The 27,321-nt window shown below is 42.6% G+C and overlaps 1 protein-coding gene across 1 annotated transcript in view; it reads left to right on the top strand.

Annotated features, from left to right (window-relative positions):
- hcn4 (hyperpolarization activated cyclic nucleotide-gated potassium channel 4) overlaps nucleotides 1–20,994 on the top strand; it is an 83,680-nt gene extending 62,686 nt beyond the window's left edge. The window contains exons 7-9 of the mRNA XM_084575026.1: nucleotides 16,766–16,930; nucleotides 18,652–19,404; nucleotides 20,038–20,994. Of these exons, the coding sequence (XP_084431152.1) occupies nucleotides 16,766–16,930; nucleotides 18,652–19,404; nucleotides 20,038–20,957 (1,838 nt within the window). The 3' untranslated portion in view covers nucleotides 20,958–20,994. The remainder of the gene's footprint in view (nucleotides 1–16,765; nucleotides 16,931–18,651; nucleotides 19,405–20,037) is intronic.
- The last annotated feature ends 6,327 nt before the right edge of the window (nucleotides 20,995–27,321 follow it).

Raw genomic sequence — 27,321 nt, 5'->3', positions numbered from 1 at the left:
TTTGAGTAAAAACCTACACAACTCTGAGGCTTCATAGTTTAAAAACGGTAAAAGTTGTCGACAAGTGAAGTGAATCTCTGAAGAGAAGGCAAGAGTACCTACGTTTTAAAGTTTAAATGAAGTCTCTCGGTTAAAGTATGCCAGAGCAGTTCATTGTTGAAAATGTCTGTTGAAATATTTTTTTTTTCGGGCTTCTCCATTCATTTCAATTGGGAAATTTGTCGCAGTTTTTTCGCGACTACGTCGCGAAAAAATCTTGTTTGAAAGAACTGTATAGAAGCACACCGAGTCCGATCGAGACGCACGTTTTGACGTATTTTGTGTCTGTGTGCGACGAACGGTATTTGAGTTGAAAGGTTTCGAAAATCGGCCGTAGGAAAAAGTTTAATAATAATAATAACTAGACAATTCCCCTGCGGGAAATCGCGAGAGTGATGCAGTGGCCGCAGCAGTCTGCGATACCATGCTATATTGCTGCGACAGTACGATGCTACGATGCTATGATGATGCTACTATGCCGAGATGCTACTACAATGCTATGATGCTAAGATACTAAGATGCTATGATACTAAGATGCTACAAAGCTAAGATACTATGTTGCTACGATGCTAAGATGCTACAATGCAATTATACCAAGATGCTATGATGCTTTAATGATCACCTGTTCATATAGTCATAATCCTGGTGAAAATATTTGCGACTTACGTTGCAAATAATTTCATGTTTGACTACAAAAAGTAATGGTCAGGTCAAGACAGGTATGAAAGTATTCGCGACTTACGTCGCGAATGTCTTTACTAAGTAGCATGTCTTTACTACCATGAGCAGCAGCTATAACAAAAAGCACAACTCAAATAGTCATTTAAGGCCTGGTTCCTTCTGACTGGATGGGTGTGAGTTTGATGTCATGCAGGGTACAACAAACCAAACAGGATGAGGAGGATGCAGTAGGCCTGGCTGAGAGAGAGAGACACTGAGAAGGGTCGTCCTTTACGCCCTTCTACAAACTGAAGGGCAGGTACAGGCAGCAGAGCCCTCCCAGCTCCACCTGAAAGCCAGCATCAAATAAGGAAGAGAGTGGGAGGGATCTCACTAGGATCCCCAGACAAAGAACGAGCAAATCGTAACAATTGATCGTTAATCATAATAATTTTAACAATAAAACTCATTACTCCTACCTGAGCAATAGTTTAACAGTTTACGGCACAGTCTTACAGTTAGATAAACAATAATATTAAACTTAACACATCCAGGCTGTAACAAGGAATCAGCGATGAAGTGAAGACCTTCAAATTGTCCTGCGAGTCCAGCTTTTTGTCTCATGTTGGACGTCACTGCAGTCTGTCTGGATCAGCTGGAGGAAAACTATAGGCAGACAAATAGACATGTCAAATAATGTTATGTAACATACTTAATATAACTCTTATGAGTGTTCAACAGCTCATTATTTATTTAATTAAAAACATCATATTATATTAAATTACTCCAATTATATATATACTGTCATTAATGTTGTTGCAAGCCATAAATGTTTCCTACTTTATGTGGTGGAATAATATATTTTTCAGTTTGACACAGTTTAGTTTAAAAATATCTTCCCTTTAAATTGTAAAACTTCAACATTATTACTGTGATAAGCACCCGCTAGCAAGGCGGCGAATTAGCCGGCGGCTAACCCCACTAGCCTCCGCGTTAGCTCACGGCGAACTGCCGCGGCTAATTCGTGTTTAACTCCCGCGGGTCCGCGGTTAAATCCCGGTTAGCTAGCGGTTAAATCCCGGTTAGCTCGCGGTTAGCTCGAGGCTAGCCCGCGGTTAGCTCGAGGCTAACTCCGCGGTTGAGTCCGCGGCGTTAAGTTAGCGGCTAGCTAGCTCCGTTAGCTCCGCTAGCATGCTAACATACATGCGCTATGCTGGAAGGCTAGTCGTCGGCTAAATCACTGGGCGGCTAGTCGTTAGCGTCTGTTACCAGTTTAGCTATTCACTGACCTAATAAGATGAAGGAAACGGGTCAGGGATGTTGTGTCAGGAGTTTCAGCAAAGCAGCCAGACATAATTTGTGTTTAAAATAAAGGAAAAGGTCATAATGTCAGGTTCTGGCCCCCTACAGTACTGCAGTAATGGTTTGGGGGGTTTTAATGTTTTGGCAGATCATGTTTTCCACTGAGAGCTCTTTTCCCGCCTCTCGTCCCCAGCAGCTGCGTGTGTGAACGTGTGTAAGCTGGTTGGGGTCTGGTTGTCATGGCTACCAGGGTCAACTGCTCCTGTTAGAATGTCAGTTGGAAGACGGGGAAAGAGAGAGAAAATGCTGAAAAATCGCCTCGAACAGGAAGGACTTGTGGCCAAACCGTATTTCCAATCATTGAACCGACTTAACTTTGGGCATCTTGAGGCTTTCCTGAACGTCTAGATGTGTAATTTGTAGGTAAAATGAAGAAATGTGACCTATTCAAAGCGATTCAAAGAAAGGTTACGTCTGCTTTCCTCCAGAAATTTCCCTGCCTTTTTAACATGGCAGTCTATGGAGCTGTGGGTGGGTGTTGCTGGCGCATCTTTGTGTCTGACGCCAAAACTATAAGACTTACAGCTTTAGCAGACGAATTTGAGTGAGAAGACACATTTTCCTACGTTTCTATGTATAAATTATGTCTGTCGTGTGAAATTTGTGGCCACGGGAGCAGTTTCTGTGCAGTTTTTTGACTAACTTTCTTCTCCCCTCCTCACTCTAGCTGATGATGTCATCCACTCTAGCACAAACATTCCGCGCAATACACACCCATTATAAACCCTGAAATTTGAGTAAAAACCTACACAACTCTGAGGCTTCATAGTTTAAAAACGGTAAAAGTTGTCGCTAAGTGAAGTGAATCTCTGAAGAGAAGGCAAGAGTACCTACGTTTTAAAGTTTAAATGAAGTCTCTCGGTTAAAGTATGCCAGAGCAGTTCATTGTTGAAAATGTCTGTTGAATTATTTTTTTTTTCGGGCTTCTCCATTCATTTCAATAGGGAAATTTGTCGCAGTTTTTTCGCGACTACGTCGCGAAAAAATCTTGTTTGAAAGAACTGTATAGAAGCACACCGAGTCCGATCGAGACGCACGTTTTGATGTATTTTGTGTCTGTGTGCGACGAACGGTATTTGAGTTGAAAGGTTTCGAAAATGCGTAGGAAAAAGTTTAATAATAATAATAATAAGAAGAAAAATGTAGTGAAGAACAATAGTTTGCAGTGCTTCGCACTGCAAACTATTGACTCCCATAGCTTTGCTATGAGGGTCAATAGTTTGCATTGCGTAGCACTGCATCACTAATAATAATAAGAAGAAAAACGTAGTGAAGAACAATAGTTTGCAGTGCTTCGCACTGCAAACTATTGACCCCCATAGCTTTGCTATGAGAGGGGTCAATAGTTTGCATTGCAGGCACTGCATCACTAATAACTAGACAATTCCCCTGCGGGAAATCGCGAGAGTGATGCAGTGGCCGCAGCAGTCTGCGATACCATGCTATATTGCTGTGATAGTACGATGCTACGATGCTACGATGATGCTACTATGCCAAGATGCTACAATGCTGAATGAATGAATTAATTTATTGATCATTGAGAGATACTCACGAGCACGAACGGGGGGACGAGCTTGAGAGCGGGGTCGGTGGGAAGGCTCCTCTCCGGCCGGGGGGGACGTCTGATGAAACATTAAGACCAAACACATACAGAACTCAGCAATTAAGGAGAAAACAATAGATGTAACATTTCTAGAGCCATTTTCACGCAGACAGATGTCATTGTGGCACAGAAGCTTATCTACTGTGTAAATACCTCCAGGGGGGAAGGGGTGGACCTCAGCTCCTCCAGGTCGAGCCTCCTCCAGCGCTGCTTCACCGCCATGGAACGTCTGGACTTCCTAGGCATCCTGCTGACAAAAAATAGACAGAAAAAAAAACAAGACAAAATACTTTTCAAAGCTTAACAGGCTATCAAACCTATCAAACTAACCTAAACCCTAACCTTTACCTAAACTCTAACTACCTAATGTAAAATAATCTAATCTAAGACAAATTAATGTAATATGTTATACTTAAATTAAATCTGTGTAGATGAAGGTGTGGTGAATGTATGTGTGTGGGTGAGGTGGCGATACTGCTCTGCGATGGATGAGGGCGATGAATCAACGATGATCACTCTCAGCCATCGAAGCACAGGAACCCTTTAATCCTATCAAAGACAATGCAAAAAAATTGAAATGTCTTTCAAATGTTATAAGTAAATGTAAGCAACAAGCTAATAACAAAGCAGACACATGTTAAACATCTGTAGTTGTCATAAAGTGTGTGTTTTCCTTATACTAAGATGCTATGATGCTAAGATACTACAATGCTAAGATGCTTTAATGATGCTACAATGCTATGATGCTAAGATGCTTTAATGATGCTACCATGCTATGATGCTTTAATGATCACCTGTTCATATAGTCATAATATAATCCTGGTGAAATTATTTGCGACTTACGAAATTATTTGCGACTTACGAAATTATTTGCGACTTACGTTGCAAATAATTTCATGTTTGACTACAAAAAGTAATGGTCAGGTCAAGACAGGTATGAAAGTATTCGCGACTTACGTCGCGAATGTCTTTACTAAGTAGCATGTCTTTACTACCATGAGCAGCAGCTATAACAAAAAGCACAACTCAAATAGTCATTTAAGGCCTGGTTCCTTCTGACTGGATGGGTGTGAGTTTGATGTCATGCAGGGTACAACAAACCAAACAGGATGAGGAGGATGCAGTAGGCCTGGCTGAGAGAGAGAGACACTGAGAAGGGTCGTCCTTTATGCTTCGCCTTCTACAAACTGAAGGGCAGGTACAGGCAGCAGACCCCTCCCAGCTCCACCTGAAAGCCAGCATCAAATAAGGAAGAGAGTGGGAGGGATCGTCACACCCCCACCAGGATTATATTATGACTATATGAACAGGTGAATTATTATGATTAACGATCAATTATTACAATTTGCTCGTTAATCATAATAATTTTAACAATAAAACTCATTACTCCTACCTGAGCAATAGTTTAACAGTTTACGGCACAGTCTTACAGTTAGATAAACAATAATATTAAACTTAACACATCCAGGCTGTAACAAGGAATCAGCGATGAAGTGAAGACCTTCAAATTGTCCTGCGAGTCCAGCTCTTTGTCTCATGTTGGACGTCACTGCAGTCTGTCTGGATCAGCTGGAGGAAAACTATAGGCAGACAAATAGACATGTCAAATAATGTTATGTAACATACTTAATATAACTCTTATGAGTGTTCAACAGCTCATTATTTATTTCATTAAAAACATCATATTATATTAAATTACTCCAATTATATATATATATACTGTCATTAATGTTGTTGCAAGCCATAAATGTTTCCTACTTTATGTGGTGGAATAATATATTTTTCAGTTTGACACAGTTTAATTTAAAAATATCTTCCCTTTAAATTGTAAAACTTCAACATTATTACTGTGATAAGCACCCGCTAGCAAGGCGGCGAATTAGCCGGCGGCTAACCCCACTAGCCTCCGCGTTAGCTCACGGCGAACTGCCGCGGCTAATTCGTGTTTAACTCCCGCGGGTCCGCGGTTAAATCCCGGTTAGCTAGCGGTTAGTTAGCGGTTAGCTCGAGGCTAACTCCGCGGTTGAGTCCGCGGCGTTAAGGTAGCGGCTAGCTAGCTCCGTTAGCTCCGCTAGCTTGCTAACATACATGAGCTATGCTGGAAGGCTAGTCGTCGGCTAAATCACTGGGCGGCTAGTCGTTAGCGTCTGTTAGCAGTTTAGCTATTCACTGACCTAATAAGATGAAGGAAACGGGTCAGGGATGTTGTGTCAGGAGTTTCAGCAAAGCAGCCAGATATAATTTGTGTTTAAAATAAAGGAAAAGGTCATAATGTCAGGTTCTGGCCCCCTACAGTACTGCAGTAATGGTTTGGGGGGTTTTAATGTTTTGGCAGATCATGTTTTCCACTGAGAGCTCTTTTCCCGCCTCTCGTCCCCAGCAGCTGCGTGTGTGAACGTGTGTAAGCTGGTTGGGGTCTGGTTGTCATGGCTACCAGGGTCAACTGCTCCTGTTCGAATGTCAGTTGGAAGACGGGGAGAGAGAGAGAAAATGCTGAAAAATCGCCTCGAACAGGAAGGACTTGTGGCCAAACCGTATTTCCAATCATTGAACCGACTTAACTTTGGGCATCTTGAGGCTTTCCTGAACGTCTACATATGCAGTTTGTGGGTAAAATGAAGAAATGTGACCTATTCTAAGCGATTCAAAGAAAGGTTACGTCTGCTTTCCTCCAGAAATTTCCCTGCCTTTTTAACATGGCAGTCTATGGAGCTGTGGGTGGGTGTTGCTGGCGCATCTTTGTGTCTGACGCCAAAACTATAAGACTTACAGCTTTAGCAGACGAATTTGAGTGAGAAGACAAATTTTCCTACGTTTCTATGTATAAATTATGTCTGTCGTGTGAAATTTGTGGCCACGGGAGCAGTTTCTGTGCAGTTTTTTGACTAACTTTCTTCTCCCCTCCTCACTCTAGCTGATGATGTCATCCACTCTAGCACAAACATTCCGCGCAATACACACCCATTATAAACCCTGAAATTTGAGTAAAAACCTACACAACTCTGAGGCTTCATAGTTTAAAAACGGTAAAAGTTGTCGACAAGTGAAGTGAATCTCTGAAGAGAAGGCAAGAGTACCTACGTTTTAAAGTTTAAATGAAGTCTCTCGGTTAAAGTATGCCAGAGCAGTTCATTGTTGAAAATGTCTGTTGAATTTTTATTTTTTTCGGGCTTCTCCATTCATTTCAATTGGGAAATTTGTCGCAGTTTTTTCGCGACTACGTCGCGAAAAAATCTTGTTTGAAAGAACTGTATAGAAGCACACCGAGTCCGATCGAGACGCACGTTTTGATGTATTTTGACCTGTGTGCGACGAACGGTATTTGAGTTGAAAGGTTTCGAAAATGCGTAGGAAAAAGTTTAATAATAATAATAATAATAAGAAGAAAAAACGTAGTGAAGAACAATAGTTTGCAGTGCTTCGCACTGCAAACTATTGACTCCCATAGCTTTGCTATGAGGGTCAATAGTTTGCATTGCGTAGCACTGCATCACTAACTAGACAATTCCCCTGCGGGAAATCGCGAGAGTGATGCAGTGGCCGCAGCAGTCTGCGATACCATGCTATATTGCTGTGATAGTACGATGCTACGATGCTATGATGATGCTACTATGCCAAGATGCTACTACAATGCTATGATGCTAAGATACTAAGATGCTATGATACTAAGATGCTACAAAGCTAAGATACTATGTTGCTACGATGCTAAGATGCTACAATGCAATTATACTAAGATGCTATGATGCTTTAATGATCACCTGTTCATATAGTCATAATATAATCCTGGTGAAAATATTTGCGACTTACGTTGCAAATAATTTCATGTTTGACTACAAAAAGTAATGGTCAGGTCAAGGCAGGTATGAAAGTATTCGCGACTTACGTCGCGAATGTCTTTACTAAGTAGCATGTCTTTACTACCATGAGCAGCAGCTATAACAAAAAGCACAACTCAAATAGTCATTTAAGGCCTGGTTCCTTCTGACTGGATGGGTGTGAGTTTGATGTCATGCAGGGTACAACAAACCAAACAGGATGAGGAGGATGCAGTAGGCCTGGCTGAGAGAGAGAGACACTGAGAAGGGTCGTCCTTTACGCCCTTCTACAAACTGAAGGGCAGGTACAGGCAGTGTGGTGAATGTATGTGTGTGGGTGAGGTGGCGATACTGCTCTGCGATGGTTGAGGGCGATGAATCAACGATGATCACTCTCAGCTGTCGAAGCACAGGAACCCTTTAATCCTATCAAAGACAATGCAAAAAAATTGAAATGTCTTTCAAATGTTATAAGTAAATGTAAGCAACAAGCTAATAACAAAGCAGACACATGTTAAACATCTGTAGTTGTCATAAAGTGTGTGTTTTCCTTATACTAAGATGCTATGATGCTAAGATACTACAATGCTAAGATGCTTTAATGATGCTACAATGCTATGATGCTAAGATGCTTTAATGATGCTACCATGCTATGATGCTTTAATGATCACCTGTTCATATAGTCATAATATAATCCTGGTGAAATTATTTGCGACTTACGTCGCAAATAATTTCATGTTTGACTACATAAAATAATGGTCACGTCAAGACAGGTGTGAAAGTATTCGCGACTTACGTCGCGAATGTCTTTACTAAGTAGCATGTCTTTACTACCATGAGCAGCAGCTATAACAAAAAGCACAACTCAAATAGTCATTTAAGGCCTGGTTCGTTCTGACTGGATGGGTGTGAGTTTGATGTCATGCAGGGTACAACAAACCAAACAGGATGAGGAGGATGCAGTAGGCCTGGCTGAGAGAGAGAGACACTGAGAAGGGTCGTCCTTTACGCCCTTCTACAAACTGAAGGGCAGGTACAGGCAGCAGAGCCCTCCCAGCTCCACCTGAAAGCCAGCATCAAATAAAGAAGAGAGTGGGAGGGATCTCACTAGGATCCCCAGACAAAGAACGAGCAAATCGTAACAATTGATGGTTAATCATAATAATTTTAACAATAAAACTCATTACTCCTACCTGAGCAATAGTTTAACAGTTTACGGCACAGTCTTACAGTTAGAAAGACATGTCAAATAATGTTATGTAACATACTTAATATAACTCTTATGAGTGTTCAACAGCTCATTATTTATTTAATTAAAAACATCATATTATATTAAATTACTCCAATTATATATATATATACTGTCATTAATGTTGTTGCAAGCCATAAATGTTTCCTACTTTATGTGGTGGAATAATATATTTTTCAGTTTGACACAGTTTCATTTAAAAATATCTTCCCTTTAAATTGTAAAACTTCAACATTATTACTGTGATAAGCACCCGCTAGCAAGGTGGCGAATTAGCCGGCGGCTAACCCCACTAGCCTCCGCGTTAGCTCACGGCTAACTGCCGCGGCTAATTCGTGTTTAACTCCCGCGGATCCGCGGTTAAATCCCGGTTAGCTAGCGGTTAGCTAGCGGTTAGCTCGAGGCTAACTCCGCGGTTGAGTCCGCGGCGTTAAGGTAGCGGCTAGCTAGCTCCGTTAGCTCCGCTAGCTTGCTAACATACATGAGCTATGCTGGAAGGCTAGTCGTCGGCTAAATCACTGGGCGGCTAGTCGTTAGCGTCTGTTAGCAGTTTAGCTATTCACTGACCTAATAAGATGAAGGAAACGGGTCAGGGATGTTGTGTCAGGAGTTTCAGCAAAGCAGCCAGATATAATTTGTGTTTAAAATAAAGGAAAAGGTCATAATGTCAGGTTCTGGCCCCCTACAGTACTGCAGTAATGGTTTGGGGGGTTTTAATGTTTTGGCAGATCATGTTTTCCACTGAGAGCTCTTTTCCCGCCTCTCGTCCCCAGCAGCTGCGTGTGTGAACGTGTGTAAGCTGGTTGGGGTCTGGTTGTCATGGCTACCAGGGTCAACTGCTCCTGTTAGAATGTCAGTTGGAAGACGGGGAAAGAGAGAGAAAATGCTGAAAAATCGCCTCGAACAGGAAGGACTTGTGGCCAAACCGTATTTCCAATCATTGAACCGACTTAACTTTGGGCATCTTGAGGCTTTCCTGAACGTCTAGATATTGAATTTGTGGGTAAAATGAAGAAATGTGACCTATTCAAAGCGATTCAAAGAAAGGTTACGTCTGCTTTCCTCCAGAAATTTCCCTGCCTTTTTAACATGGCAGTCTATGGAGCTGTGGGTGGGTGTTGCTGGCGCATCTTTGTGTCTGACGCCAAAACTATAAGACTTACAGCTTTAGCAGACGAATTTGAGTGAGAAGACACATTTTCCTACGTTTCTATGTATAAATTATGTCTGTCGTGTGAAATTTGTTGCCACGGGAGCAGTTTCTGTGCAGTTTTTTGACTAACTTTCTTCTCCCCTCCTCACTCTAGCTGATGATGTCATCCACTCTAGCACAAACATTCCGCGCAATACACACCCATTATAAACCCTGAAATTTGAGTAAAAACCTACACAACTCTGAGGCTTCATAGTTTAAAAACGGTAAAAGTTGTCGACAAGTGAAGTGAATCTCTGAAGAGAAGGCAGGAGTACCTACGTTTTAAAGTTGAAATGAAGTCTCTCGGTTAAAGTATGCCAGAGCAGTTCATTGTTGAAAATGTCTGTTGAAATATTTTTTTTTTCGGGCTTCTCCATTCATTTCAATTGGGAAATTTGTCGCAGTTTTTTCGCGACTACGTCGCGAAAAAATCTTGTTTGAAAGAACTGTATAGAAGCAAAATATCATATTATATTAAATTACTCCAATTATTTATATATACTGTCATTAATGTTGTTACAAGCCATAAACGTTTCCTACTTTATGTGGTGGAATAATATATTTTTCAGTTTGACACAGTTTTAGTGGCTAACCCCACTAGCCTCCGCGTTAGCTCGCGGCTAACTCCCGCGGCTAACTCGCGGTTAAGTCCCGCGGGTCCGCGGTTAAATCCCGGTTAGCTCGCGGTTAAGTCCCGGTTAGCTCGCGGTTAAATCCCGGTTAGCTTGCGGTTAGCTCGAGGCTAACTCCGCGGTTTAGTCCGCGGCGGTTAGCTAGCTGCTAGCTCCGCTAGCTCGCTAACATAAATGAGCTATGCTGGAAGGCTAGCCTAAGGCTAAAACATTGGGCAGCTAGTAGTTAACTTCTATTAACAGTTCAGCTATGTTGGGCACAAACACTTAACATATAAATAATTCTAGAAACTCACTTACCTAATAAAGTGATAGCACCAACAGAGGAGGGAGGGAGAGAGAGAGGGAAGGAGGGAGAGGGAGAGAGAGAGGGAGAGAGGGGGGGGGGGGGGGGTCATGGAGTGTTCTGTCTCCCCATTGTAACAGTCTGAGAGTCCCTAATGTTTTGTCAGTCTGTGTCTGTAATGCTATAGTGGGAGGGGAGGTGGGGGGGTTGGAGTGGGGGGGGTCATAGTGTCAGGTTCTGGCTCCCTACTATAGTCCTGTAATAGGTTTAGGGGGTCATAATGTTTTGGCAGTCTGTGTCTGTAATGCTTAAATGGAGTGGAGGGGGGGGGGTCATAGTGTCAGATTCTGGCTCCCTACTATAGTCCTGTAATGGGTTGAGGGGTCATAATGTTTTGGCAGTCTGTGTCTGTAATGCTATAGTGGGAGGGGGGGTGGGGGGGGGGGGTTGGAGTGGGGGGGTCATAATGTCAGGTTCTGGCCCCCTACAGTACTGCAGTAATGGTTTGGGGGGGTTTTAATGTTTTGGCAGATCCTGTTATCCACTGAGAACTCTTTTCCCGCCACTCGGGTCTGGTTGTCATGGCTACCAGGGTCAACTGCTGCTCCTTCTCCTTCTCCCTCTCACCTCTGCCTGAGTCAGAGGGAAAGTGCAAACTAGGATTTGCCCTCCGAACAAATGCTTGTATCTCAAAAACTACAAGTGCTATCGAGAAAACAAACACATCGTGAGCGTCAGCCAAGGGTTTTCTACAATTTAGTGTTGTTGCCACGCGCGTACTGCCAAAATTGTGGCCGTAGTCGTTTTGGAAAGAAAGTATGCGACACGAAAATCGTCGAGAAATCCCTCTCGATTTCCACATACACACACATGGGGAAAAATTCGAAAAGCTGGCGCCGCACTCCTCGCTCAGAGGAGCCTCCAGTCCAAACCGTACGTCCCACACAAATCAAACCAACACCATCTTAAAGCCAACAAAAATCCCTACGTTTTTATGTATTTTTTATCTCTCTACCTCAAAAACTGTGGCCACCACATGAGATTGAACCTTTTTTTTTCAGAATATCACCGAAACTCTGAAGTTAGAGTGAGGCTCAGAGGGAGGGATTTTTAATTTTTTTCCCCAGATTTCACCAAACGTAAACTGCGACCCTGACCAAACCGTAAAAGGTATCGAAACGCCGTTTTCAGGAAGAGAAAGCTACACTTCCCGTGCCTCGTACAAACTTCCAAGCAAGTTTCTACTACAAAGCATGGCCGAGTAATCGCTGGACAAAGCCAAGCTGGACATTTTGGAATGTTGCCGCTTTTTTCGGGCTTCTCCATTCATTTCAATGGGAAATTGATCGCGTTTTTTTCGCGACTACGTCGCGAAAAAATCTTGTTTGAAAGAACTGTATAGAAGCACACCGAGTCCGATCGAGACGCACGTTTTGATGTATTTTGTGTCTGTGTGCGACGAACGGTATTTGAGTTGAAAGGTTTCGAAAATCGGCCGTAGGAAAAAGTTTAATAATAATAAGAAGAAAAACGTAGTGAAGAACAATAGTTTGCAGTGCTTCGCACTGCAAACTATTGACTCCCATAGCTTTGCTATGAGGGTCAATAGTTTGCATTGCGTAGCACTGCATCACTAATAAGAAGAAGAAAAACGTAGTGAAGAACAATAGTTTGCAGTGCTTCGCACTGCAAACTATTGACTCCCATAGCTTTGCTATGAGGGTCAATAGTTTGCATTGCGTAGCACTGCATCACTAATAAATTGCAAAAGCAGTCTTGAAAGGTGGCAGTGCAAGAGCTTGTCAAAACCTGTCACTCAGCCATGTAACATATTTCACGTTTTACATTGTAAGGTGGGCTCATGTGGAGCTTCTGAGTGTTCAACACTGAGAGTTAAGTAAAACAACAACAAATTTTATTTTATGTCATATATGGGACCTTTCATCGAAGTAGAATTCATGCTTAATTCATGTCAGTAGACTATCTCTCCAGAACAACTGCTAAAAGATCATTTTTCCTTTGATCTTTATAGAGTGTGTTTAAGGAGCAAGATTAGAATCCAAATTCTGCTGAAGTATATCCAAATTAACTATTTATCCCCTGCCGTTGCACTGGCCATCACCAGTCTTGCTTAGTTAGTGAACTTGGCAGGTAATGTGGAGCTTTGCTGAATAAATAAAATAAATTTTTGTTGTGATGGAACAGTGATGTAGTGGTTAGCGCTGATGCCTCTCACCTAGAAGGTTCTGGGTTCGAGTCGGCTGGTTAGGGAGTTTGCATTTAACTGTGCCTGTGTGGGTCTTCTCCATGTGCTTCCTCCCTCAGTCCAGTGGCATGGCTTGTTAGGTTAATAGGCGGTTCTAAATAGGGAGCAGGTGTGAGTGTGAATGGTTGTTTGTCTTTCTCTGATAGACTGGCAACCTGTGACCTTTGTTGTCTAACAATAGCTAACTGGCTAATACCATGTTCATGTCATATGGAATTGCTGTCCGCGATGTGTTTGCTTGTAGTCATGATATCCAAGTTCCATTTGAAAGCAGCAAAAGATTTCCATGTTTACAACCAGGATTCTTGGTGTTCTAATCAATAACCCTAACAATATAAAATAAAAAAGACCGAAATCTTAGCTTTAACCCATCGACGAATGTTACGTAGCAAGCAGTTTTGCTAAAACGCTATCAATCGCTGCTATACAGAAATCTGAACAAAGTAATAATGTTGAGCAATGGACACCTCAGGGTTAAAAATACACTGCTATATTTATGAAATTTCAGCGTTTAATTACCTTCATCAATGGACAATGTAATTACTACTTAAAGGCTGAGTTGACGTGAGCACTGTTTACAGGAACTCCAGTATGACATGAATGCAGCATGGCAGCTGCTGACGAGCTTGCTTGTCTCAAAAGCAGTGACTGGCGAAATCCTTGGGCGATTAGTACACCACTCTTATGAATATGACATAGACGTCTGAAAAAAAAACACATAAAACACAGGTGTTGCAGTGTCGTTGGTGCGGTGGGAAAAAAGCGTCAAGTAAGAACAGAGTTTTGAAATACAAAATTTGTAAAACTGACTGATGCAACAATTCATAATAATAAAAGGTTTTGATAATTTGTAATTTATTGACTTATGTTTTTGATTTACAGTTTGTGCATGTTATTTTTACATTCTAAAAGTCATGAAATCATAAAAAAATGACTTGATGTTATCTACAATCTGGACCACGTTTTCTCATACCAGTTTCAGATTCAACTGACCACAGAACAATTCCACATCCAGTACTTGACACCCAATGTTCTTGATAGACAGTCTTCAGTTTCAAGGCATCCACCTGCATCTAGTTCCTAGATACTGCTAATCTTGTTCTGTTTAGATTGGAGAGGGTTGCACCAGTCCCAATTCGTTCCATTTATTTTATTTTTTTTGCTCTTGTAGTTCAGATGGCACCACTAAGTGCCTGGGCTTCACTTGCTTTCTGCAAAGACAGTGAGATGAAGGCAGAGGGCTCAGCGCAGCTCCCTACCTCATTCTGGCAGTGTTGACTTCATCCAGAAAGCCACAGGACAAGAGGATTTAATACAGAGCTGCGATGCTCCTCTCCAGAGGGGATTACTGGAGCAGTTCTGCGGGAAATGTACCCCTAGCACAGCTATAGCCAGGGCTGCTCTGCCAGCACACACGTGCAGTACACACAACACAAGTGCAATCATACTGGCTTTCGAATTCACTCGGCTCTCTTGTCGAACGTAGCCTTTGTCTATTCACCCATGCTCTCTATCACACACACACGCGGTAACACGTTGAGCATGAAGTTGCTTCATATACATTACATATTCCTCACTCTCTGACCTGTCAAATTGCGCATTCTCCCTTTATCAGTTCCCCTGTCTCAGTTTTCAAACCATTGCACACAATCATGACCACTTTACACTCAGTGACCAGAAGAATACAAGGTCCTGTTCAGTCAAATGCAATCCAGTGCAGCCACGGTCCACTAAATGCTACAAATGTGAAATGTTTAGTTGACTTTTTTGGGGTTTTCATTGTATTTTTGTTGAGAGGTGTTTTAGCTGTCCTCCATGTGTGTTGATTGGTGGGGAAAAGACGCCGGTGTCCAAACTGTCCACACATATATCATGAGATTTCACTCATCCACATGTACAATGGATGTAAAATGAGCTCCAATTTCTACTTTTATTAGTGTGCACATTAATGACACCAATAAAAAAGAAGGCTTTACTAACCGAGTCAGCTTTTATTTGCAGTTACTTTTGCCATTTTATAGCCTTGTGTATTTTTTATACATTTTTTTTATAATAAAAGGTTGTGACCCTGGAAAATATTTGGGGCACTACAGGTTTGGATCCAACATTTACAGCATTTTGTGCCATCTACCTGTTCAAAGTAGGCAGCGCTGCACTGCCCTTGGTGCCTCCTTAAAGCTGCCTCCAAAATGACTTACTTTTAATACTTTGAGAAAGTCTTGCACAAAAAGCACCCACAACCTTTGACATTCAAACCCTTCCAGTTATATCTTGATGTTTCACAATAGAGCTTACCCTATGGCTGACGAATAACATGTTGTAGTGGTATTTTTTTTCAATCCTGCAGCCATACATAACTCACTGTCATTAAAAAAAACACAAACAAAAACAAACAAAAGACAGAGCTGTACATATAAATATGTGAGTATTGTATTTCGCCACTTACTGCACAAGGAGACCGTTATTATGTGTAAACATGAATGTTTAAAAGGGTCAGATGGATGCAAGGGACAACAGAGGGATAAACAGTTATGTTGGAGATAAGTAAGGCGAAGGATTCTTTAAAAATTTTGATTTTGTGTAGGCAGAGGAGGGTGGGAAAGTGCGTTTGTTGGAGAATTGAGATACTGTGCGTGTGTCAATGAGCTAGAAATGTGTTTCTGAGAAAGAGGGAGTGTGATAGTGAATACAAGAACAGAGGGCGGAAGATAAGATGAAAGCTAAAGAGAAATACATCAGGGAATGCGTAGAAACACATTGCACACTAACAAATTCAGATGCCGCAGTCAATGAATTCCCATGCATATGAATAAACGCACAGAATACATAGAATTTTATGGTAAAATACTCATAACAATACCCTCATATAAGCATGGTCATACACATTTTCTTACAGTTTATAAAAAACATAGACACTTTTCATCACACCCACACCTTACTTTCCCGTACTGCCTTACCATCATGAATAAATGAAAACACTAGCGTGCATACGCACATCTATAGCATCCCCACCACCATAAAGTCGTGTATGCACCCGTGCACATACACATGCTCTGTGCAGACACAGGCTCTCATTTGAACATCTGTACGCAGACAAACTGGCACCCACACACACACACACGTCTTTGTGCCAGAGCTGCACAGCAGTGCAGCTTGTTAAATGGAGCAGTAGTTGTCCTGAGTGGGGATGGCAGATGAGTGCTGTCGAACCCATAACCTTTGAAAATGACATTAAGGGCTGCACTGATGGATTGCTTAAAAGTTATATTTTAAATTTTTAAAAAAGAAATAATAAGAATAAAACAACTCTGCAACTTTTGTATTTTTCTTAAAAAAGTTTACATTGATCACTTTTCACTCTGAATTTGCTGGGGAAAATATTCTGAAATATTAAGAAGTAGATGTAAATTACAAATGCATTAAAGATGAATGAATGGTGAGGGGGGAGATTTATGGACAACTCTCACAAATCTGGCACTGTTTCTGCTAAACTGGAAAAGTGCTAGGCTACAGTTGTAGTGGTTGTTCATCATACATATAGTACTAGCACAGGCCTAACTTTTTTTTATATCAGTTTAAAAGTAAAACTGTGTAAAAGTAATCTTCAGGGCTTAACCTGACTGTATAACTATGTCTTATCTGGTGTGTTTTGTTGCAGAGATTTGTTTGCTGACTCGGGGTAGAAGGACGGCCAGTGTCCGAGCCGACACGTACTGCCGTCTCTACTCACTGTCCGTCGACAACTTCAATGAAGTGCTGGAGGAGTATCCTATGATGAGAAGGGCTTTTGAGACTGTTGCCCTGGACAGGCTGGACCGTATTGGTGAGAAAATTACATTTAATGACTGAAAGCACACATCCACACAAGCCAATATACAAACGAAAGCAAAACATGTAAATGTTGCGAGATCTGGCGACTTGTCATTTATATTGCTTAGAGTCCACAACTGACATCATCAGAACAAATATCTTTTATAGCGGATCTCTCTTGAACTAGATATGTCAGTCATGGGCTAAAAAAGTTTCTCACAGTTAGATACTCAGTGATTGAAATGACTTTCAAAGTCATCTGCATATAAACATGCAGATAGAGCTCTGGTTTTGAAATCCCTGCGTGACTACTCTTACACATACAATTGATATTCTCTTCATATCCATCAGGGTTCCCAGGCTCAGCTTGGGCAGATGAAAAATTCACAATGAAAGGCATGCCAGTATCATCACTCAGCCATCGCTGCATGCTGTGTTTTATCCTCAGCTATGTTTAGAATGGAAGACAGAGAAATTGCTTTAGGGGGTCTCTTTGTAGAAAATGGCTGCTTTGAAAAGATGTGGTGGGCTGATAGTCATGTTTCTGTGAAATGGTCTCCTGCATACATTCTTTCCCCCTGTAGAGCCTTCTTCCCTAATAAAGTAACTCACACAGCACTGATCCACAAATTAATTACTGTCTTGATGGACTTTGCACAATCTGATTCGAGGTGATAAAGGGTCAGGTGGTGCCAGGTCAGACTGGATGTAGATACAGAACCTCACAAAACACCTCAACTAACCTGTCACCAGACATAATAGAAAATTGAGAGATTGAGCCGGGCCTAATTAGATTTACAATATCTTCAGAATCCACAGCCTTTTGTTAACATCAAATTGAAAATGGCACTCAAGTGAATTAACCCTGTCACGGCTAGTGCAACCATTCAGCAATGACTAATGGACTTTGGGGTTGGGGTTACACACATTTCTCTAAGAAAGTGGGTCCGCAGGTAGTACGCCTGTCATAGTGACACAACTCCAACTTGTCTCTTCGACCTTGTGCACAAATCACAGGGAACATTCAGGGTACATGTGTTCCTATTGTTGAAAGTGAAGGAACATCAATAACAAGGAACAAGCACTCGTCAAATGACAATCGCTAAAAGGTCCATTCTCAAATAGAATCTCAGATCTACTTTTTTATGAATGATGAGATTTTCTATCTCATAGCTGTCGTAGCATTTTAAACTAATGTGTCCATGTTTATCATAGGTTTTTTAGATATTTGCACCACTAATAAGACATTGTTCTAGGTCCCAAACTTGCACCTTGTGGTACAGTGTTTGCTTTTAGTTTTGTCCCTGATACCTAGTGAATCAAAGTCAGAGCTCGTCAAACATACAACCGCCTACACCTTAGCCTGTCATGCATTCTAAGCTTCTGTCTCTGGGTACTTATCTCTCACCAATCTTGTGTTGCTCCTCTTATTCTGTGCTCTTTGAAGCATTATTTTTCCCCATTCTGCACAATCCCCTGTTGCTTTCTCAAATCCTTTACCCGTTTGTGATTTTCAGGCACACATTCTTTTATTTATCCTCTTCATTCATAGCTGTGCTGGCTTCTTCCTTTATAAAGTTGTAAAAAAAAATAGGGAGCTCTCAAGTATACCATGTCAACCTGGTTCTAACTGCCTATAAAATTTATGCTCAATTCTCCTTTTATCTCTTTCTTCTCTCACTTGTCACTTTTTGTATCCGTGTGTCTGTTTTGTGTCTGTCTCGGCTTTTAAAGGCAAGAAAAACTCCATCCTGCAGCACAAGGTACAACATGACCTCAGCTCTGGTGTACTCAACTACCAGGAGAACGAGATCATCCAGCAGATTGTGCAGCACGACAGGGACATGGCCCACTGTGCCCACTTCTTGCAGAACCCTCCACCTCAGACGCCCCCTTCACCTACACCTGTAATCTGGGCACCCCTAATCCAGGCCCCTCTCCAGGCAGCAGCCGCCACCACCTCAGTAGCCATTGCCCTGACACACCATCCCCATCTCCCACCAACACTCTTCAGACCACCTGTTTCTGTTCTGGGTTCCCTAAAAGATCCTCCCAACCGACTCAAGAAGTTCCACACGTTTGCTCCTTCATCGACAACACCTGGCTCTGCTGGGGACTCTCCCACCAGCACGCCGTCCAAGATGCGCGCTGCGGTGGACATGTCATTGCTTGCCTCTTTTCGGGCACAGCACATGACATCTGGTTCAGGGGCAACTGGCTCTAGCCAAAATGCCTCAGGTAGTGGAGGCCAGCGTGGACCTAGTGGTGCTGAGTCTGGGTCCAGTGGAGGAGGAGTCTCGGTCTTCCCCTTTGAGCCATACTCATCCTCTGGTTCACCCACATCTAGTATGGCCCAGCTACACCCACAACCTCAGCATCAACAACCCTTTCGTTCCAGCACCCCACCTCTTTCAAATCTATTCCACCGAGGATCTATAAGTGGAAGCACAGGGTCAGGACTAAGTGGAGGGGCAGTTGGTGCCTGTGGTGGTGCTACAGGGTGGTCTTCAGGTGGAGCAGTTGGAGGTTCTGCAGAAGGAGCCACTGGAGGGGACACTGCTTGGGCTGGAGAGGACTTTACAACTGGGGTGACGGAAGTGACTCCTGGGGGGCACTTTGGGTTGGGAGGAGCTACAGGTGGATCAGTAGGAGGTGTCTCAGGGGACACAGTGGGAGGATTAACAGAAGGATCTGTGGGTACCGCTTGTGTCAGGTTAGGCAGTGGGGCATCAGGTGGATCAGTAGTGGGCACTGTCTGTGGGTCAATACAAGATACAGCCAGGAGATCAATTGGAGGAGCATCTAGAGGATCTATTGGAAGAGCATCTGGGGGATCAGTGGGAGGGGCCTCTAGAGAATCACTGGTAGTAACGACTACTGGAGAATTATTAGGGAGGGCCTCTGATGGATCAGTGGGAGTGGTTTCTGGTGGGACCTCAGGTGGGACCTCTGGAGGAACGTTTGGAGGGGTTTGTGGTGATTCAACAGTCGTAAATCCTGGAGGATCATTAAGAAGGGCTTCTGGTGGATCAACAACTAGCCATATAGGAGGAGGAGGTTCAAGTGGGCCAGGGGGAGGAGTGATTGGAGGACATACTGGCAGATCTACAATAGGTTCAGTAGGGAGCCATATAGTAGGGTCTGCAGCTGGCAGTTGTGGGGGGGCTACTGGTGGAATTACAGCTGGACTTATCAGTTCTTCTCGTTGTCAGAGTCCTATATCTACCGGTTCATCCAGCCCTCTGCCCAGCCAGCTTCTCCATAATCCGCCACCTCTCAAGCCTCCTCAGGTGGCTCCTCTACAGCAGTTTGCTGGAGGAGGCAGGACTACCAGTGGCTTAAACATCTTCCAGTCCCCTCCACAAGGCTCCCCACCCTCTAGTAGAGGACAGCACAGTCAGCAGCCTGCTGAGGGCTCCCCATCTTCCCTCAGCCATTTTGGCCTGGCAGGCCTCCAGTCAGGCTGCTTGCCTCACCAGATGTCATTGGAGAGATCTGCCTTGGCTTCCCTGGCCCAGTATGGTTCAGCAAATGCCTCTCCCTGCCTTACCCCAGTGGCACCCAGTCCCACTATTCAAAGTCCAGTGGCAGGCAGAACTTTCCACTACAGCGACCCTTCCAGTGTCGCAGGATCCCACAGTTCTTTGCTCATGCCGCTGTCTTCTCTCCCTTCACAACTTCCCAGCCAGCCACACACAGCAGGGAGAGATTCTCCCCTGGGACGCTTTTCTGAGGACCTAAAGCTTTTGTCCAGCTCACATCCATCTCTGCCCCAGGAGGTGGCCCAGACCCAAACGGCTTGCTCCTTTGTGGAAACTGGATATTACCCCTCACCATTTTCCTCACCTACTCTTGTACCCAAACCCTGTAGCACAGTGCCAGGGCACGTGACTCCGCCAATCCATATGTCTCCAGGGCACCTTCACCAGACTCAGTCCTCTGGACCCTCCCCGGCCTTGCCTCCACGGAGGGGCTCTGCTGCCTACTCGTCAGATCTAGAACCTCAAACTGTCCGTTCTAAACTCCCTTCCAATTTGTGAGGATTGATCACACCCTCCTGTGCTCCTCTGAAATGAAAAACACAAACTATCTCCATTTGTGGCATTCTTTTCTGTCTTCAGACCTCACTGTGTTCCACCTCTCATTTTACCAAAATTTTCAATTTACTGTGATTTAAAAGACACTTTACCAGGTAACCCAGAGCTCTGGATTACTGTATATTTATTTTATGCTTTGTTTATTTTTATTTCATACATACTGTATATAGATAGAGCTATATTTAAATGATAAGTTAATCAAGGGACTAGGAGGGTGTGAAAACGATCTCTATTTAAAGGTCATTTTCTTCGTTTCTTTAACTATGCCAAATTCATCTGGTGATCTTTTCAGAAGCAAATTCTATGGACTACACAATAATACTCCTTTTCTGCAGGAACCTATGCACTAATACCTGCATGTAGAAAGGTTTTTTTTGTGTGTTTAAAAAAAAATATTTAAATTTTTAGCTACAAAACACATACTTAAAGACTGGTACCATCTCATTTGGGATCACATATTGTTGATCTTTAAATGCATCTACTAGATTGTACTTATTTATTCTCTGTATAAACTTTTCAAAACCTTGAGAGATGGAGCAGAGATTTTAGGAAACCAAAAAGACTTTTCCTGTGGGATATTAATTCGCCTCTTCTTGGCCCATTGACCCTTATTTTATACCACTTGGTATTAATACTGTTTTTTGAAGCAGGGGGAGAGGGGTTCAGCGAGCTACCCTCCATATCAATATAGAGACATAACAGTATGTGAGCGACCGGCTTTCTGCAGAGTCCTCAACCATGTCCTAACAAGCTCAGTTTGTCTTCCAAGCTCATGTCGCTAATGTGTGTAGAAAGCATGTGTTGCTTTTCTTCCTGACTGTGTGCAACTGTTAACGTGTGAGTGTTGGTGAGAATACGTGTGAATCAGAGGAATAGTCAGATGCAAGGCAAGACTTTTCCTTAGACTGATCGAAAGGAAGTTTTCCTTTTTACACATAAACTAGGACTTCCGTTAACCACAGCTTGTGTGATACATTGAGTAGCACTCAGACCAATCAGAGTTAAAATTAGTCAGAAATATATTTAGACTTCCAGTCATTTAGGGGATAGAGTACATTCTGTACACAAGCTAAAATATCCCCCCAAAAAAAAAAGTGCTGCAACCTGAAATATGCCACTTGATATTTAATTTGTGCATTACTCCTTCTGTAGCTGCTATATGGTCACAGTAGACATTTCTCCTCATTGAAGGCTAGTGCTGAGTTTGAGATGCTGAATGTATGTACCTTGCTTAAAATAAGTACTGTAGCTATAGTAGATGCACTGAAGTATCCCCAGGGGGTTAAGAGACTGTTCCATAACTGCAAAGGTCATTGATTCAATATATTTGACAGACATTTTCATCAGCGGCCATTTCTACTGCCAAAGTGTCCTTTAGCAAGACACAACAACTACAGGCTAAATGGTGTGCAAGGCAGTGTAGTGCCGCCGTAACCCTAAGAGAAACTGCACATCACTCAAGCAGGAGACTTCCATATAATACACACTATAACTGCATAAATGTAGCAAATACAGTTGTGTGAAAAAAAGTACATTCCATGGAAATTGGATCAGTGAATGTGATATCTAACCAGAAAGAAACCACTGCCCTAAAAATTCCTTCAGTTACAAGATGGCTTTGTTATTGTTTTTTGCAGGTATTGTCCGTTTTAAATACTCCACAACATTTAAGTGAAGTTCAAATTTGGGCTAACCCTAACCCTAACCCTAGGCCATTCTCACACCCTTTAATCTGTCTTTTTAGACGTTCCTGGATAGGTGATGCAGAGATGAGTGACTGTAAATTACACAGCCTCTGAAGTAGCAAAGCAACCCGAAACCATGCCATTTACTACATCACTAAACTTCACAGTTGGTATTAGGGTTTTCTCCTGAAACGCTATTTTTTGGTCAAACATGTCTATTGTTACTGGAAAAACTTGGATTCTCCCTGTTGAAAGTTCATTATTCCAAAAGGAGCGACCTATTTGCCTCTATGTTCACTGAAAAACTGTGTTTGTCCTTAGCATTCTTTTTGGACAGAAAAGGCTGTTGGCAGGCAATTTCCCATGAAGGTCAGATTCGTGCAAGAAGAGTCATTGGCACCTGATCTGCAATCCCTGATGGTAATTGTATGGAATTAGAGGTGTGGTACTGTTTAATTTATTCATTTATCAAAATTATGAAAATGACTGCAAAACGTTTTTGTTGAGAGTAAATCATGAAACAAAAGTCACAGTTTGCTTGTCCAATCCCCCCCAAAAGTCTAATTTCCACAGGATGTACTTTTTTACACGATACTCATTTGGGTGTTTTCAGCTTTCTGTCCAAAATCAAAGATCAGAAAAATCCCTTTATGTCCACGTTCACACTCTCAGAGAGCCTCGCAGTGGCCAGTAAAACTGTACACATGGTAGAAGAAGGTATCACTAAACTCCCAAAGGACAGGAGTGGTGATATGCTTCTACATGTTTTTCTGTGGCTCATCACCAAGACAGACCCGGGTTCCACTCAGACAGCTGAGTCCCAAACTCAGTCACAGCACTCAGCCACAGCAGCCTAATTTAACAAGACATGTCTGTAATCCCTTGACCCGCACAAGGTATCATGGACTCGCACACAGAGGTGCACGGCGACCATGTTTTCCCCTCATTACAGTTCCCTGAAGTCCCTATAATAAGGTAAAGCAATACACATGGAATGATGCAAAACTGCACAAATGCATATTTACAGACCGCCACAAGATCCCACATGGGCGGCTTCGTGCAGAAATAAAAATCATTCAACAATCCTGTGTTTAATCCTTAGTTACAGTGTCAGATACGCTGTTGCCCATAAAGTTGGAATGATTTTGTTTTCAGACACATTCCTCTTTTTATTCCTATTTATACAAATCGCATTGTCACAATCATTTAATGAGAAGAGGTAAAAAAATATATTTTATTCGAACTTCATGGGCCACAGTAATCTGTATATGACAGTTTTCACTTTCCTGCCAGGATACTTTATATAGTCAGTAACATTAGCAGTTGTAATTATTACAATATAATTAATTTTCACCCATTTTAAACTGAAGGAATACAAGTTGAATTGCTTACACATCTACCGTGCTATATATCGATAGCCTTGCAATATCAGGTCAACACTATCATTTTTCTATCATCTGCCCAAAGGGAATGTCGATCTGTGAACCATGAAATTGAATTTTAAACAACACTGTGTTACATTACAGGGGACAACGTGTTGTTTACTAATCTATGAATAATGATGTGAAGATCAACCCCGTGCAATTCCTACAAAAAAAACGTTAAATGACAAAATGACAGACAACCTCTACATGGTCTTTCTCCAGAGAAAACTGAGTTACTAATGTGCAGGGCGATCTAACGCCCTCTCTGCTTCTGCAGTAAACAGCTACTTTAATAGTATTGCTAGCTTGGCACCTCATGGGAGGACCTTGAGACCACCATCACGAAGGACAAAGGGTAGGGGATGGACACGGCTCTGCCTCAGAAAGTAAACACATGCAACAGGTTCACATCTGGAATATTTATTGTCTGCACACAGTGTGGAAATCTAAATCGTCCTCTACTCGCTACACAGCGCACAGACTGCTGTGCATTGCACATCACAAAGAAGTCCCTTTTTTTTTACCTCGCAATACGACCGTATTAGGTACAGAGGTAGAGAACAGTTTGAAGTCTATCTGCGAGACAAAGGTGTAGATGTGAAGAGACGTTGACTCACTAAGGGGATGATGTGGTTGGACACTCAGCCGTAGGGAAGACATGTAGACAGGCCGGCACCCCATGGAGTACTCATGCTGATGGGTACTTGAGGCATGTCGCCCCCGTCCTTATGATTGTTCCTGAGTGCTAGTGGATGTTTTTCAGTGTATTATTGATCGGGCGGATATGAAGGGAAGGCTTTGAGCGTTGTTATGTAGCTAGTAGGGTAGTGTTGCGGACGGGGGGGGGTTCACATGCTACCTGACAGGGTCGATGTCTGAGGCTGGACGCTGTCAGAGGAGGGTGGGACAGTGAGGCAAAGGTCAGAGCTCAGGGAGAGAAAGGCATTGGACAGGGATTGATTAGTTGGCCTGAACTTAGTGGGGTCCATTATCACAGATAAGTGTCTTAGAAGGGGGTGGGTGGGCACACAGTATCAACAAAATCTGTCACTGTCAGTTAAAGAGCTGACACAATCTGCTCGGTGTCCTGGTTATCTTTCGTCTGGGCTGGCGTCTTAGCAAAATCTCCTGTCTGGGGTCTCTTATGTAAGAAAAGTACCAATTTTTATGAAATTAAAAAAAGCTGTTTTTGATTGATGACCATGCAGCTTTGAAATTATGTAATGGAAATGAGAAGGGTTTTATAATCCCTAGGGTCATGAAACATTTTCAACTCGTAGAAGCCATGTAATCCTTCATTCCGAGTAAAGTCATGAAAATAGCCGAAATTGGAGTAACAAGATTTTCACCTGACGGCAGTGTTTATTCTTCAAGGGGATTTGCTATTTCCATCCACCCGGACTATTTGCTGCTGCCGCATCTGCAGCGTAATGTAGTATAGAGACAGTGGAGGTTTTTTTGTTTTAGAGGGAATCAGCTGGGAATTAGAAAAGGAGGCTTTGAAACTTTGTGTCTTTGGAGAGGGTTAGAAGGAAAAGGTAAAGAAAAACAACGATGACTCAGATGCTCAGGCAGAGAACCGTTTTCATTATGTCTCCCTGTGTCACCCATCTAACCATGGGAGGAAAACGGCCGCCTGAGACCGTTCTGTCCAAATGCTCGGGGTTTTGTTTTTTTTGGAAATCCGTAGCGCTGGGAAAGCTCCTGATTATTTTTGTTTTATTATTTTAAATATATTACAGGGTTTTATCTGAATCCGATCTAGGTCAGGTCAACCCAGTTCATATGAAAAATTCACATGAATTAGTGCCGTCTGTCTAAAGTGTTGCTATTTTCCTACCTGAGGCTGTACCTGGCCCTGGCCTTGCTGTCGTCCCAAGCTAGCTAAATGTGTTGTGAAGAAGATTTGTAAGTTGCTTCGGTGCGGCACCCCAGAATGGTGTGCCGCATGGCACCTCTGTACCAGCCCCAATTCGCGGCGGCTGTTTCCCTAACGCAGCATTCTCGCATTGTGTTTGGTGCATTTCCAATTTCCCAGCCTAATCTCAGCCCCCACCCCCGCCTTCTTCCTTTGTGCAGCCCCACTCGCCTATGAATATGTGGGTTGGTGAATCAGCGATGCACGCTAATGAAATCATTTGCTGTGATTGAGGATTAGACGTAGCAGCAGCGGAATCGAACCCGCAAATTTCTCCGGGGAGCAAAAGACACATGTGGGGTATCTTTCTTTTTCTTTTTTCTTTTTTTTTTTCTCCCCCAGAAGCCCTCGTTATTCATTCATGACCATAAATTCCTCCGACCTTTCCCTAAATGCTCCACTTACTTTGTACACAAGCACCGGAATCAGGTGTTCGGTCCGACGCCGTGATTGGATATGATTTGAGGATTGCTATATGTGGCGAAAAGTTGTGTACTGTAGCGTCTAATACAACTGACCTCTTTCGCTGCCGCTCCGGCGAGGTGGAATAACATGACAGTAATGTTATTTTGACCACAAAGTAGGCTTTTGGGCAATGCAACCTGAATATGACCCAGTTTAGGAATACCATGCAACAGTGGGGTGCATTCAAGTTCCCTCCTTAAGATCCTTCAGGGTAATGGCACTTTGTAGCTCTCGTTTTAAAGTCATTAATCATGCTGTTTTACAAAGTTTCACTCAGTTCTATAACACATACAGAAATTATAAGCTTAAATACATCTATGTTGTTTTATCGGTTGCAGCTGATCAGAAAATCCTTTGCCGAAGTGAGACCCTGCGTGTAGGAAAACAGGAGAGAGATGAGGGTTTACAAAAAAAATCCTTCCTCTGGAATCTATCTTTCATTTGCTGAAGTACGTACTATAAATCCACTTAATCTGATGTTGGGAACATAATGTCGACAAGGTACTTAGTTATACAGATTTATATATTTCCATAGGACCTATTTATATTTCTGTATTTATGTTAGGCTCTCTTACTATATCAGCACCATACCAGATAATAATAAGCAATGTTCACCGAGTTGTGTGTGTGTGTGTGTACATAACATGTCCATGATTTTTAATGAAACACATCATCTGCATTGTGTAATCTCTCGACTGACTTTGGCGCGGCGCCAGGAAGGGACGTTTTCGTTACGCGATGCTACAGACAAAGACTTTCTTAGCCGAAGGCTCGAGCCTTTGGCTTCACGAAGGCAGTGACTGGCTCAACGCTTC

Source organism: Chelon labrosus (assembly GCF_963514085.1).
Source record: "Chelon labrosus genome assembly, chromosome: 3".
Taxonomy (NCBI): domain Eukaryota; kingdom Metazoa; phylum Chordata; class Actinopteri; order Mugiliformes; family Mugilidae; genus Chelon; species Chelon labrosus.
The sequence above is the reverse complement of the archived record's forward strand: the minus strand, read 5'-3'. Positions and strand labels throughout refer to the sequence as shown.